Genomic DNA, 16,103 nt, shown 5'->3' with positions numbered 1-16,103 from the left:
TGGCCAAGGGAAGCAAATCTGCACAGCGAATCGCGGCGCCTTAGACGACTGGGCCACCCGTGCCCCCCGTGCCCCCCATGAAGTAGTGATAGGGTGAAACGTATGCAAGCATACGGCCTTTCCTTCAATTGTTCTAAAGTATCACACACTGGACTTACACTAAATTGGTATATACTTGGTGAAAATACTACATGAATGTGGACGAGTGACGGCCAGGGAAGACCACCTATCAGTTAGGACTAGGCACAAAGGGTGTCGTATTAACTTGATTCCATGTGTCGGTGTTGGCAATAACAACGTTATTCAAATATGGACTAATATGGAGCATCCTCCTACTGATTGGTATGTCAACTTGAATTTTTTATTATGTATGCTGTGGAAGCATATGCCAAAAAACGGACCAAAAAAGAAGAGGAAACTGTTGAAACCTTAATCAGAAAAAAAGAAACCAGTGAGACTGTTCCATATTTAGATCTATGGATATAGAATTCAAAGTGACAAAACACTATGCACAAGACTGAATGACAAGAGGGATGACTTCAACTTTCTTATAGTCAATTTCCCCTTATGTCGAGCAATTTTCAGCACCTCCAACCTTTGGTGTTTACATTTTCAAAACTTTTGGAGTGCAATCCACCATGCTCTTTCTACGAAGATTTCAAAGAACGTTACACAACTCTTGCTCAGATGTTGTTGATCAAGGCTACTAAGACCACAGTAAAGCGTTCAAAAAGTTTTATGGTAGACACGTGGAGGACATTTCCAAATTTGACGCACCGTGACAAAAATGATGTCCGATGCAATTCCCTATTTGGACTTGTGCCATATGTTTCCGTGATGTTTCAGGTGAACAACTGACTTGCCGTTGCATGTGTTTGTGCCAAGTACCAACCTTTGGGGCAGAATACGCACACCTTTTCGCGAACACCTGGTATCAGCACTATTTGATAGTTATTCATAAATGAATGCTCATGACGTAGTCAGAGTAGTACAATTGACTCTGCTTTTGGCAGAGATTTCTTATGAATATGGAAAGGGTTTTGTTGCTCTTATTTATTCACACTGTTGACGTATGGTTCGTCACATACAAGTTTAAGCACTTTATAAAATAAATATTTGTCAGACAATTATGGGATATGTTAAAATAGCTGACAATTAGGCCTCATTCTTTTCTTATACTTGAAAGTCTTGGCCTCTGACGTGATTACTTTTCGCGATAAAAGGCATCCCATTTTCTCACTTCTTTAGAGACTTTTTTATATTCACATCGCAACATAAAGAAGAAGTCGGACAATTTGCAGCATTTATTAGGAAATGATTCCACAAGACAATAAAACAAATAAAGCTAGACATTGTTGCAACATTGTCTTACAGCATTGACAGGGGGGACTTCTGTTTGGTTTGAAGCACTGCTCGATACACAGTTAAGTTGGGAGAACAGCTTAGTCGAGTCTTTCTCGTGCTGCAAGAAAACACTGGTGTAAGAGGACAACCCTGTCACAGACAACCAATCACAGCTACAACTACAACCTCGATTATCCAGTGTATTGCATCTCCATTCTATTATGATAAATACCCTGGACCCATTTGCCACCAGAGCTTCGTTTCGGAAGTGATATCGTCACCCCCATCACTCATATCTCTAACAGGGCACAGCATATCTCTCGCCCAAGAGAGTAATTTCAAATGAATCGTGCCAAACAAATTTGACTCAAAAATTGTGGCGAAGGGTCCACCGTAATTATCACATTTACGAGAATGAAAATATAATACACTGGGTAATGGAGGGTGTTACATCAATGGAGCTTCTCTTTTTAAAATAGTCATGTTGTGAGTCAGCTTTCAAGGGTGTTAATGCAATTTAGTAATAGTTGAATGGTATGCGTGAACCGAATGCCCTTGACATACCACAGTGCCAATTCTTTTTCATCAATTGTAGATGTGGGTATGACACGAGATATGCCACGAGTGTTTTGCACTGTACAGAAACTGAAATTCTGACAAAAATAAATATGTATAAAACTAATTCCCACAATCTTTACTAAATATTCTGTTGAGTTGCAAAGTAAGAAAGTACAAATGCTATTAATTTAATGTACCTTAAAAATATTGTTCACAATATATACATATTAGCATAATGTTGAAAATGAATGTTAAACGAAGAATGATGTCAAATGGAAAAAGTATAAAAGACAAAAAAAATACCTGGCTACTTGCAAACCTATAAGAAAACAATATGCCAAATAACAAGTTTAAGCACAGACTTAACTTAAAACGCACTCAAATATCTATTTTCAAAATTAATGCCCATGCTACAAACATAGAGAAGAAGAAAACAGAGACTTGTAAGAAAGTTTACACATCTTGGATATTTGATACCAAATAGTATTAAATGTTATATATTATCCTATTTGTTACATTGTACTAAAAACAATTTTCGGCTTTGTTTTGATCAAGAGAAAAGCTTAACACACAGTATGTAAGTAGGTCATTGCAATTTTCATTGAAATCCACAACAGGGTTTCTCTTTAAGATAGGTTGTTGAATAGAAAACCAGAACCTAACAGAAGTTGAAAAAATATGAAAATAGAAAAATTCTTCAATACAAAGTCTTCACACTCGAATGTTGAAACATTCACAATAAAATGTTTAGAAAAATACAGAAATTTCGATACGTCACGTCATAAGATAACCATAAAAACAGCTCTTATAACTTTTTACACATCTAAAGTATTTATTCGTGTTCGCATGTACCATTTTGTAATTACATAGAGACTATTCCAGATATCGAATTCATTTAAAGTCATTTGTTTTCATCTAAATAGTTATTTTCTTTGCGATCACCTTAATTCCAAAAACAAGGAACGTGACATGTCATAATTTCTATAAGAAAGTAGTAAAAAAAAATTCTGTTACCATGAACGATGAGAAAAACTGTTTCAGATCATGATATGACCTTTTTAAGATTGAGGTAGTTTACTCTAAACTCGGATTTGATCTATTCTTATACACAATCCTAAATGCTCTTTTGCTCATTTAATGAGTATAAAATGTTGATTTTGCTACATGGTTGCAATATTTTCTATGCTTTTTGTCATGTGGTGCTACTGCTCCTATCACACATGGTAACAGAAATATGTTTCAGCAATAACTTACCTCTCGGGTGACGGTGAGTGAATGGCACCTGAAGAATGTCAGAGTATATTGACAACGACGACATATGTAAAAAAAAGTAGAATTAAGAAAGATAAGGTTACATTGGCTGAAAGCACTTATATATATTTTTACAGACTTAAAGCACTACATTTGAAATGTAGTAAACATGTACAAAGACAAAAAATTTATGCATGTCACCACAGATAAGTGTTTTGAGACAATATAGTACTCCAAGCCCTTGCCACTCATTTTAGAGCTCCCCAAAAGCGATGATCATGTTTTGTTTACATCATATCCATTGAGAAGCGTAATATAAAATGGTGTAAATTCAACATAGGAGAAGACAAACATCCACCTCACAAAAGTTTTTATTTACATATGCGTGTGTCATTTTTTCAAGGCAAAATGAAAAAAATACATTTTTCACTACAAAACAACACAGCTTAATCATTTCTGAAAGGGGCGGCATTACAATCATACTCTTCATTTGTTTCAAATTACTTTACCATAAGTTGTACCTCAATCAAATATCTAAATAATATTATATGCAATACTGTATCTTACCCGTAAGGGGAATGAAACTGGATTTATATCATATGTTCAGTAATGAAAAATGCCACTAGTGGCACCAGATTAATCTAATAAAACCCTAACTAGATTAATCTAATAAAACCCTAACTAGTCATCATACTTAACAACAATACCACTTAAGTAGTGAAAACTGTCACACTATCAGAACAGTTCACATTTGGGGCCTCGTTTGTTTCATATGCTAGCGTTGATGAAATATCAGTTTCTGTTAGGTTAACGATCTTTCCCTTTCTAACTACAAATTGAGAGAAGATCATAAATACTGCTAACGTACATTTATCAGATATAATTTTATTGTGAAAAAGAAATATGATATGACAATGTGAAAGGTAAATATTTAGGAAGAAACATATTTGTAAGTACCGGGCTATCAAAATATGTTACATATGATAAAATGTACATACTTATAAGTATACAATGTTCTTCAATCAAACGTAACTTTTGTAAACAAATCACATAACAAACAAACATTTTAACATGAAACATTAATATACCATATCACAGCAATTGACATTATTGTACACGAAAGAACAGCTACTGTCATGTACCATTGTATATGTATATATTTAACATTTGTACATAACCGTCTTCATAATCAAAGATGTTGTAGTGCTACGCAACCAAACGTGACCATTGGTACAATATATGTAACAGATGTACATGGCGGTCTTTATAATAACAGAAAGTCCTAAACCGTATCTTGAAAAATATTAATATCTTTTCAAAATGTTGTTCAGCTTCTTAGAAAGGCACTGGTATTAGTACCCAAATGTCTGTTGTTGTTGTTTTTTAAATCTATACTTTCTGGGGTTTCAAATATGTACCCTGACAAACAAATTTCGATAGCATGTCATAACGGTTTATAATGTATGTCAAAAGATAAATAACTTCCTTGTTTTTAATTATCACAGGTGTCCAAATATTTGTACCTAATGTCCAAACTCCAAAATGTGTTTTGTTAATTAGGCATTGATACGACACCACACAAGTATTATATTGTATTTTATGTTGTTTCGATGTGTATAATGTTATATTCTGTTCAATATTCCCAGAACAAGAAGATTCAAACAGGTTGCAAATGTATGATATGCATACTAATAATCTTCATATAAACGGTTATACCGGAGCTGAAATTTCTGAACGAAGAATCTTTCGAGGTTCAAACGTCTGTTGTGTGAAGCTTCAACTTGGCTGCAGCATTCGAATCTAATAGCAGGTGCAAAATGTTCACAGTGTCAATAAATTAACTCAACTGACTATATAGTCCAAGCAAATAAATAATGAGTTGTGCCCAGAATACACTAGCTCTAATGTAACAAATCATTCAAACTTAAAAGCTGTATCTGATGAATTAAAACATTCTCTCATACGGAAGTAACGTTAACACCATAAGATGTTTTGTAGTAAGTCAACAGAACGAAGAGTCCGACTGACGATCTGAAGATTGTTTACACATTTTGGACCTTTCCAAAATGAACATGAGTTTGAATATTTGGTTTTCTGATACTGGATATTCTAACGCTTGATGTGAGGACACTTGATTGTCTCAAGTTCATGTTTCTGCTTGCTATGGCTCCGGAATGCCCATTCCTTGCATCTGAGGTGGTTTTTAACGCCCAGCCTGAAATAGCGATGTTACTTGTTAAGTAGCCCGTTAGTACACAGCGCGTACACAATTAAAGAACAGCCAGCAGAGCGCCTTGCAGCATCCCCCTTGTTTGGAGGTTCTATGAAGTCTACGCCGAGCAGATTGTGCAAAGTGTAACAGGAGTGTTCACAAATTGTGCGTTAATCAGCAGCAGCGCTACATCAAAGCATTGTGCGCTAGAAGGTTGTGATGGTCTGATTGCCTTTCAGTACACAGTTTTTGACGAAGACTTCATTAGTGTTACGCGCAGGTGCTTCACGTTCGTTAGCCAAAATTGCATATCCACGATGATGTAGGTGTTTCACATGCGTGTTGGACAGATGTGTGAAGCTCAGGTTATCCAAGTCGCAATATCTTTATGTTATCATTAACAACACGCTAACTTCAAATACAGTGTATTTTGCCATTAATCATGAAAATCATATCTCATGCAAATATGGACATTGTAAACATAACTACAACCAATGGAAAGACAATGCATTAAACTACTCTAAACAAATAGTGTTCACAGTGGCTAAAAATAAAATATATTTCAAAAGGCATGCTTCGTTCTTGGAGGTTAGTCTGAGGATAAGTTATTTCTTTTCACGGATCAGGAATGGTACTCAACATACGGACAAGTTGTTTAACGTCATGCTACTAAACGACACTAGCACTTATGAGGCTTAATTGAATCGAATTTACCTTAATAGTGAAAGCAGTGTATGGAACCTCAACTACTATTATCATCACCGCGACACATTTACATGCCTGAAAGAAAGAATTGCATACAGAGAATCTGTATTGGAAGTCTGGATTACTTTCTGAGGGAACAAGACTAAATGCGGGACATATAAGAGACATATTATCAAAGAAGTATCACAATGAAGTACTACAAGAATAATTAATAGGACTAACTACATTTAAAGTAAGATGGACACTTACTGAACTTGTTGGGTCATTTATCAGTATGATAGTAAGCCAACTGTGCGAGGACAACCGAAAGTGACCACAACAATTATTGTTCTTGCTTACCGAATTCTACTGAACAGGCTAAGTGATGAATGTCTTGTTGATTGCAGGAAGTTTAAGGTATGCTTGGAAAATTGTTTTGGTGTTTACTTCACGGCAATGACACTCTTGTTATTGGCTGGATTGAAGAAAATAGTTCGCTTTGATAGCGAAGCAAAACAATATAATCTTTTAATACAATTCATTTTAGATTTTCTAATTTACGTTTGATGCGAATCAATTTTGCATAAATTTTAAGATTGGTATGTCTAGTATAGCAAAAGAGCTTTCACACACTTTTGTTAAACGAAAATAAGATCAGTGTCCAAAAAATGTCATAAATGGTCCATCGTAATTTCTGATGCATGAATATATCCATCTGAAGAATGATCAAATATTATTGTTTTATACAATTCAAAGCGTATTCCATGAGAAACGATATATATCCTGTATATATAATGTATTATTTAATGCACATATTGTACATTATACTTAGAGGAAGAAACATTACTTTATTCACTGCTTCAACGCTATCTTTTTTATGTACCCCAACTTCCAATACAGACACAGCAGATTAACATAAGGCAGAGGTGAAAGCGAAATAAAATATATTCATAGTGCAAGTCAGTGATGAAAACATGACTAAATGGTGCAAGACATAGACAGTAAGTAAGGTGATATGAGTTTGGTTGAAAGATTTCGTGTGATCTTTGATATAGAATTACTATGGACAGTATACGAAACTATACATCACTTCATCAGATTATGTAGTTTAAAGTAGCACTATATAACTAGGTAGGCATAGATAGCATATTTGCTCATACAAAAACGCACAGTGATATCTTGAACTCAGCATGCCTTTTGAACAATGAACCGATGAAAGGCAAACGACAAAGTCATTACTTGTTTTTGAACATATTTCAGGTCAAAGACATCGAGCTTTAACAACCAAACAGTTTTTCCCAACGAGGCAGCCCGACAAGGGTATACCAATTTTAGGTTTATCTGCAAGGAATATAATAAAACATTATCTGTTAGAGTAATCTATGGTTAATCATGTTTTTGTCAAGGGAAAGATGTGTCCAGTGACCATAAAAAACGTCGCTATTCTTAGTGGCATTAGAAACAGCTAAAACACATATGTTTTGAAAATATAGACATGCAATATCTTCCACTTCTACATCAAAACAAGAAATGTATTCATTGTTGCCTCTGTTAAAGAAAAAATGAATTCTGACTTTTTTTACACTTTTAGTCTTTTAACTTTATGTTTGTACATGAACATATTCAACGACCACCTTTCCATTCACAACTCGTTTCGCTTGTCTGTGGCCACTCACCGATGACAAAATGATATTGGTGCTTCCAAACTATCCATCTCTAATCGTGTAGCTAATGTTTTTGTAAACATCCCAAAAGCAATTTAAGCAATCCTACGTTTGCATCTGATCTCAAAGGGTTATTTGCTGAGCCTATGCCTCACATAATTAAATGGGACTAAGCTGCTAAGGCGCCTATGCGATCATTGTCCATTGGTGCTATTAAACCACACTTTGCAATGGATATTTTCTGGGCTTAGAATCCTGTCACATCTTGAGGGAGAGGCGGAAGATGAAACTGCATGGTTTAAGATTGGGCTTACGTTTGTGAATGCTGTGAATGTGGGGACAACATCTTCTTTATGAATAGAAATTTCGAGAAAGAAGTTACATTACATTTTCTAAACAATTTTCATTTATATCGAACCTTTGTTAAAGCAGCAAGATTGGACTCGAGCTTGTGAGGACAACATCTTCTTTATGAATAGAAATTTCGAGTAAGAAGTAACACCATAAACTTTATAATTCATATTGAACCATTGTAATAACGGCAAGATTGGGCTAACGTTTGTGAATGCTTGTGAGGACAAGATCTTCTTTATGAATAGAAATTTCGAGAAAGAAGTTACATCATGTTTGAAAAACGATGTATATTCATATCGAATCATTGTAATAGCGGCATGATTGGGTTTAAGCTTGTGAATGCTTGTAATGACATTATCTTTTTTAAGAATAGCATATAGAAATTTCGAGAAAAAGTTACATCATGTTTGATAAACTTTATACATTCATATCGAATGATTGTAACAGCGGCAAGATTGGGCTTAAACTTATGAATGCTTGTGAGGATAACATCTTTATGAATAGCATATTGAAATTTCGAGAAAGAAGTTACATCATGTTTGCTGAACAATATACATGTACATTCACATCGAACCTTTGTAATACGTTTGATAGTTAAAAGTGTTGAATTGTCAAACATTTATCAGTTATGATACATATTTCACCTTACACTTTCAGATATGTTCATATGCGTTATGTATTAAAGTGGTTTACATAGCTGATTTATCCATTACATATAATGATAACGTTTATATGAGGTAAGTTAGATAAGTCAAGTTTGTTACTGTCGATATCAACGATGTTATTGCGTCAAAACCACCAGATCTAAAGTCGCTAAGTAATCCTTATAAATTTATATATGTGTTGGTATGATGTGAGTGATTATGGTGTCTTTCTCACACATAAATTGTGCATAGCGTACATAAATACGACACTTGTGTATTTGGGTGATAGGTGGAAGTTTGAAAGAACAATCACAGTTTATCTGAAACCTTCATGTCGTTTTATATGATATGTTTTAAAGCTGGAATGCCATAGGTCAAATTGTTTGATGCTATTAAAAGCATAGGCCTCACTCCTACCGTCATGTGCAGAGTAGTTTGTGTGGCCGTGACCTTGACCTTCCCTACAGCAAACCCGACATGCAACTTTGAACTCTCGACGGAAGTTACCTGAAAAGAAGAAACCAACATATTACGAACACATTTACGGAATACCGACAACATAATATGCAAAACTCAGTGAGGTGTCCTTTGCAGAGGCATATTCAATGCCTCTGCAAAGCTTTCAAACAGTTTTATGGTAGACAGTAGAGGTGTCCTTAGTTAGAGTCAAGCGGGGCGCAGATAGGAGATCATAGAACTCACAAGGTTGTTGCCAGGACCATAGAGTTGTTTCATCAAGATTACAACATTCAATGCCTCTGCAAAGCTTTCAAACAGTTTTATGGTAGACAGTGAAAATTTTAAATGGAAAGAATTATGTCTGATGCAATTCCCTATTTTGACTTGTACCATATGTTTCCGTGTTTCTTCAGGTGAACAATTGACTTGCCTTTGCATGTTTTTGTGATGGGTGCTTATGATAAAGTCGGAATCGTACAATAGTATGCTGATAGATTACTTCTGCTTATTGAAATGGTTATGTCGCTTTTTATTTAACTACATATTACGATAATATACATGGTAAACCAGGTCTCAATGCACAAAATACACAACATCTCGATATTTAAATAGTTCAATTAAAGTAATAAAAAATCATGTAATACACACAACATCACATGAAAACAGCATCTCAAATGTCACATTTTGTGTGCAAAACATGTGACCTTTAGGTTATTCGATGCAAATTGATTAGAAGGAAAGCTAATTGAATATGCTGTACTCGATGCCAGCGGATAGATAGTGGTCACTGCAACTTGTCCCTTAGGCATGTATAGAACATGGGTTTGTCCAAGCAACTTGGCACCATCAATCAGGGAGCCACCAGCGTGATCCGTTTCAAAGCAGATGTTTCTGCGCAGGCACCACAGAAGTGTGCAGCCAGTCATTTGGCATCACTCAGCTATATCGGAGACTGACACCAAGTCTTCAAATGTCGTGTCCCATGAGTAAATTTTCTCGTCTGTACAAAATGTCATCACTATGTTGTAACAATTATGCAAGTAACCTTTCGAAAGTTGGCTTGGGGGATGTTTAATTCATTAAAGTCTGGGAATTGAGCAAAGGACAATGTTAGATTTGACACTTTGATATGTGCTTTTACATAAATACATAAACTGGTGGGTCGCTGTGGGACTGCATGAAGTGAGACAATGTGTTTCATCTTCCAGTGACAAGGCAGTCGGGTTCGTGATTGTTGTACAGACAAAGAATGATTCTTTAGGGATATATAGGCATCTCCACGAATGTACCAAAATTGAAGTTTATGTGAGTAACGTTAAATAAACTTGAAATTCGTGAACATTTTTTTATGAGACAAGAAATGTGCATGGACAGTTCACTGTGTAGTCATCTGTTAAAACAAATGAAACCGTTCAAGCAAATGAGAGCAAATAGCGTCGTGTTGTCCACGAACGTGAGTTGTTAAGAAAGGGCAGCCCATTGTTTAAAAAAACGGTTTTACATTATCTGTAAAAGCTACTTGAATAATACAGGCAAAGGCACCAGCCGAATCGCCATTTTGTTCTGCGATGTGAAGCATTTTCTTTTGTTTGATGGTGAAGCATTATGTCTACAACCCATTGTGTATCAATCTGTTAATGTGATTGAAACTTACGAGCAAGATCATAGCAAGAGCCAATAAGACGGTTCCAATTTGACTGTGTTAAGTGCATGGTGTGTTGCTGAAAGGATGACAGTCGAAACAGTATGTCATGACAGCCTCTTAAACTGAACTGAAAACCACAAACTGAGTTGACATTCGATTGAAGTTCCCCAAGAAAGGTGTCTACGTCTTAAAATGACTGATCGAAAGAGGGTAAACCAAGAGACAAATCTAGGAAATTCATTTCGAAAAAAAAGTCTGATATCATCTAATTTAAGTCTGTAGACTGTATATGTACGTGACATATGTGACTTTGGAGAAACAGTCCAGGAAGCCATTACACAGGAACAGGGAGCCATTAAAGCCATTAACCAGGAACAGGAGCCCATTAAGGCTATTAAACAGGAACATGGACCTATCAAAGCCATTAAACAGGAACAGGAGCCCATTAAGGCCATTAAATAGGAACAGGAGCCCATTAAGGCTATTAAACAGGAACATGGAGCTATCAAAGCCATTAAACAGGAACATGGACCTATCAAAGCCATTAAACAAGAACAGGAGGCCATTAAAGCCAATAAACAGGAACAGGAGCCCATTAAAGCCATTAAACGGGAACAGGGACCCATTAAGGCCATTAAACAGGAACAGGAACCCATTTAAACCATTAAACAGGAACATGGACCCATTAAAGCCATTTAAGGAGCCCATGAAGCCCATTAACAGGAACAGGAACCCATTTAAACCATTAAACAGGAACAGGGACCCATTAAGACCATTAATGCAAATGCAGTCAAAACACAAAGCATTTAAAACCAAACCCCACAAACTAAAGAGCGAAGAAAATGGGTTTACGAAAGGCTACATAGTTAGATATGAAGACAATTAAGAGGTAAATAAGAATGAACACAAGCAAATCTGTGTAAGTTTCGAGAAAAGGAAATACCTGGTGATACACTTGCGCGAGTCACCTGGCAGTATCAGAAGATGACTGTGCACAGTGGGTGAAGGTAAGCGGACCTAATCTCAGTGCAAAGTAAAATTAGCAGGTACATATAAACAAGCCCACACTTAACCTTGGCTAATGAGGCAGAACTCATTCTAAAGTAAATGCTGATGTACCGGGTTTTACACTCACAGCTCATGAAGTTGTATATGACGGGGTTTATGGCGCTGTTGAAGTAGCAGAGGAAGTGAGCAATCATCAGGACAGGCTTGGCTACTTCTTGAGCAATCCTCACATCAGAGCACCTGTAATGCAAGGAATTCAAAACTTAAACGCCAGAAAATAACCAGTCTCGAATTATCTGCCGGAGCAAATTGCATAGGGGATAGAAGGCAAATAATCATGAAAATTATATAAATAAATTACTCAAATTCGCTGCTTATGTCCTATTAAGAATAAAAGCACATATTAATAAGAACAGCATATCATCGGCAGTAGTGATCTAATATGCTGCAACTTGCAGTACATATTTATGTCCCTCAACTACATGTTTCGTATGGTTGTAGATTCGAATCTAGATTCCCAACGAGTACGATCTTTGTTCTGTCAGCACCATACCCGCCGTGATGGGACAGAAACAATATGTTTCCTATTCCAGCCCAACCAAAATAATGCTGGTCGGAAGGTGGGTGTTTGGATCCCCTGCCGCGTTATACCAAACTGCATAAAAGATGGTACTTGCTGATCGCCTGTCTGGCGTTCGTCATTAAAGGGATAATGCAAGGACTGGTCTGCTTGGAGCCAGTATACTGTGTCTGAGTGGGATATCCAGTTAAACTACGGCATGGAATCTCAGTGGACTGGCACTTAGTGTGCCGGAATTAATCCGGACAAGTTGAAGCGGCTACATACAGCCACACACAGCCACACACAGCCACACACACACACACAGCCACACACACACACACACAGCCACACACACACACACACAGCCACACACACACACACACAGCCACACACAGCCACAAACAGCCACATCCTAGAGTAGGAGCTTATGTTCGTTAACTGACAGGCTCTTGATATAAAATTAGAAGAATACACGGATGGCGATGACAGCTATTGTGCAATTCCACAAAGAGAAGAAAAACATGGTTTAAGGTCAGGGCATCTAAAATTAGGATTGACCGAAAACACCACCCATTTTCCTTCCACTGCAAGCCAACATGCCTTGTCATATAACTGAAATTCTGTTCAGATCAGCCCCTCTCTCTGTCAGGTAAAAAGCATCGATATATATTTTAAATACAATTACGGTTATACAATTTAATATGTGTTTAATGTGTACTATTTTAAAATATGTGTTTTGTATGCGTCATCCAAATTTCTTTTAAGGGAGAAAGTTTTTAAAGGTTTCATTACCAACGTTTTCAATGCACTTTTCTTCTCTTTGTTTCAATAGTCATCCTTTTACAGTAAGTGTGATTACGACTCAAAATGTCATTTAGGTGTATGGAGTTAGTCGGTTATACTGTAGACAACACATGTGAACTCTAAAACCAATGGCAACTCGTATCTATATGTGTAACAAAACTCAACCAAATGGATGCGTCAACAAGCAGGACAGACAGTACGTGCAAATGAAGCGGAGGCAGAGGGTGTTCGCGGGGAAAAATTAGCGTAGAGCGTGGGGTCCTTGTGTCCCGCACAATAACCGTGGAATGTTTGCGGAGAAAGTGATCTGAAATGGGCAATGAAACAAAGCGTGGAAAGCTTATAGAAAGGGGGTTACTGCAGATCATCTGTGAGATGTGTTAAGGAACATTTATTACAATATACTACGCCGGTAACATATTACCTGACAGTGATGTGTCGGCTCTAGTTTGTATTGCATTTTAAATATCGCATCTCACACTGGTCACACTCACATCCTAAACCAAATTCACACCGACACCCACACCCACACCCACACCAATCCTTAACACCACTGTACTTCGGGCATGCATGTGTAACATCAAGATGTAATTACGGGGCTCGTATTAATAAAACAAAGTGTTGTTACCTTAACAAGAAGAGGATATAGACGGGCAAGAAGCAGATGGCAAAGATGAGGACAACAACGATAAGCATCTTGGCCTTCTTTTGTCGGATCAGAAGTTGAGCTCGGGGTACGCTAGCAGCCGCAACTGGAAGAGAGAGAAATCACGGATTAAATGCGAATGAGTGAGTTTGGTAAAATAACTTTGATAAGTATTGATGTGGGAGGAAAGTCCGAAGTGATGATAACCCTTGAATAATAATCAGGGTAAATCTCGATTTCGAACACACGATCATTGGTTTCGGTCACGCCTAAGGGCACAGGAGTGGGTGAGTGGGTGAGTGGGTGAGTGGGTGAGTATGGTTTTACCCCGCTTTTTGAAATATTCCAGCAATATCACGGTGGGGGACACCAGAAATTGGCTTCACACATTGTACCCATATCGGGAATCGAACCGGGCTTTCGGCGTGACAAGGTAACGCTTTAACGACTAGGCTACCCGACCGCCCCAAGGGCACAGGACGCCTTATACGACTGGGCAACTCGACCACACACAGGTGAGCTACACTATCTTTTCTCAAACTGATAGTAACGTGGGCATATGAGAACAAGTCTACTGGCATTTCAAGGCCATCTTCCCGAGGCAAGGGAGTGCAGTTTCCACCCTCGCCGAACTGGGCTGGAATTATGGAGTTATATTTCGACTGTACTAACGAGTCTCTGTATATTCCTACCAACGTCGCGTAACGAAATCGACATCCGGTTCATAATCAACATGGCGACTGCCGTGCAGATTTCGGTCGATGCAGGATTGGAAAGCACGTGTACCGTCCACAGATATTTTGTTTTATTTTTTCTTGTATTTAATCAAGTGATATGACTCGCTTCGAGAAGTAAGTCGGCAAGGGTGGAACCTGGACTCTGGAAGATGTTTCAAGACGTCAAGACAGGTTAGGTATTCATCCATTGTTAACAGGAACATGAGCGAGTCAGTCAATGTTGTGTAACGCCGCAGTGAGCAATATTCGTCGGCCTTTCGATGTAAGTTAACGGTCATTTCCTTTTTATTAAATGATATATTTAATTAAGATAATTAAATCTAAAAGGTTTCCTGGATACTTCATGTTCATTTATAAGCTCATGTTGTCAAGCCCACGCAATAGGCATCTGACAACCTAATCACCTATATGCGTCATTCTCTCCATGCAGTGAGTCCAGTTACTTTTTATCTAAGATACATTGTATGTGGTCTACATTCATTGCTGTGAACTTAAAAAAAAAAAAACCCTAAAATGCAAGCCAAGCAAATTTCTTCTTCTTTGTTAAATCATGCATTGAGTTGAATAGAAACTTAAACACGACTCTAATTAAGTGTAAGCATGGCATCGAAGAAAATGCGTAATGAACTCTTGATACGTAATACTTGCAAAAACTAAAAACAATTAAAACTGTGCGCGATATATATCCAAACAGTTTGAACTCAACATACCTGTCAACAGAGGAAAAAATCACGATATATACTCTGAATTCAAATACACATAAAAAGCTAACTCTAAATGGCTTTTGCCTACACGTTTTGTCGATGCTAAATGTTTTAGGCACATGTGAAATATTGAGATGAAAGTGTAATTACCAACAGTCATGTATTTGCTTTAGTGAAATGGCAAGGCTGATATTAGAATCTGTTGAATATTTATTTACTTCTTCACGCAGATACGCAATAATGTTTATACAAGTTTTTGTATATTAATTTTGAGCACGAGGTCTTTATGGTATTGTTGACCTACGTGACTGAAATCATCCCAGTTAAAGGATCGATGACGTTTATCAATAGCAATCAACATGTCAGAAAAGGGACATGCGTAATAAGTTGCAGGGAACTAGGATGCGTGTTTGCTTTTGACGACTAAGAGTCAACAGTGACGGACAGCTTGACGGATGGTCGCGTGATTGATGAAATCAGACAAGGGTTATCCCATTTCGCCCCGATTGACATATCTTTCCAAATGAAGTGTTGTGTTATCGTACGTTTCTGATTACACGCCATAATCAATTTGTACAATGCATGGAAGTGTATATCAATATTATATTATATTTAATTACATACAAAATTAATTACCTTGTCGTTACCGTATGAAGTCTGCACGTAGTAAAAATGTGTGTTACAGCCTGAGATGAATCACACTTCAACTATATCAAAAGCACCGAAACCTGGTCAATGCGGACCCATTTATTCAGGAAACCCCTCGCTCTGTGAATCGTGACATATCAACAAAGAAGAGTGCTGTCCAGATTAACCGCACTCAGCAA

At 37.2% G+C, this 16,103-nt stretch overlaps 1 protein-coding gene across 4 annotated transcripts in view; it reads right to left on the bottom strand.

The window, feature by feature from the left end:
• Positions 1-1,290: 1,290 nt before the first annotated feature.
• The window catches only part of LOC139479930 (orexin receptor type 2-like), a 65,876-nt gene continuing 51,063 nt past the window's right edge, over positions 1,291-16,103 (bottom strand). The window contains exons 3-7 of one of the 4 annotated variants that reach the window (XR_011654373.1): positions 13,818-13,941; positions 11,951-12,063; positions 9,129-9,218; positions 3,157-5,368; positions 1,291-1,462 (exon numbers count right to left, since the gene is read on the bottom strand). Coding sequence is in view for 3 of the 4 variants with exons in the window: in XM_071262863.1 (XP_071118964.1) it covers positions 5,196-5,368; positions 9,129-9,218; positions 11,951-12,063; positions 13,818-13,941 (500 nt within the window). In the remaining variant the exon portion in view is untranslated. Of the gene's footprint in view, positions 6,146-9,128; positions 9,219-11,950; positions 12,064-13,817; positions 13,942-16,103 lie in introns of all 4 variants that reach the window. The other 3 variants (XM_071262864.1, XM_071262863.1, XM_071262865.1) reach the window with 3 other exon arrangements.

The sequence above is a fragment of the Haliotis cracherodii genome, unplaced genomic scaffold (genome assembly GCF_022045235.1).
Source record: "Haliotis cracherodii isolate W230 unplaced genomic scaffold, xgHalCrac1.p SCAF_4, whole genome shotgun sequence".
In the NCBI taxonomy this organism is placed as follows: domain Eukaryota; kingdom Metazoa; phylum Mollusca; class Gastropoda; order Lepetellida; family Haliotidae; genus Haliotis; species Haliotis cracherodii.
The sequence above is the reverse complement of the archived record's forward strand: the minus strand, read 5'-3'. Positions and strand labels throughout refer to the sequence as shown.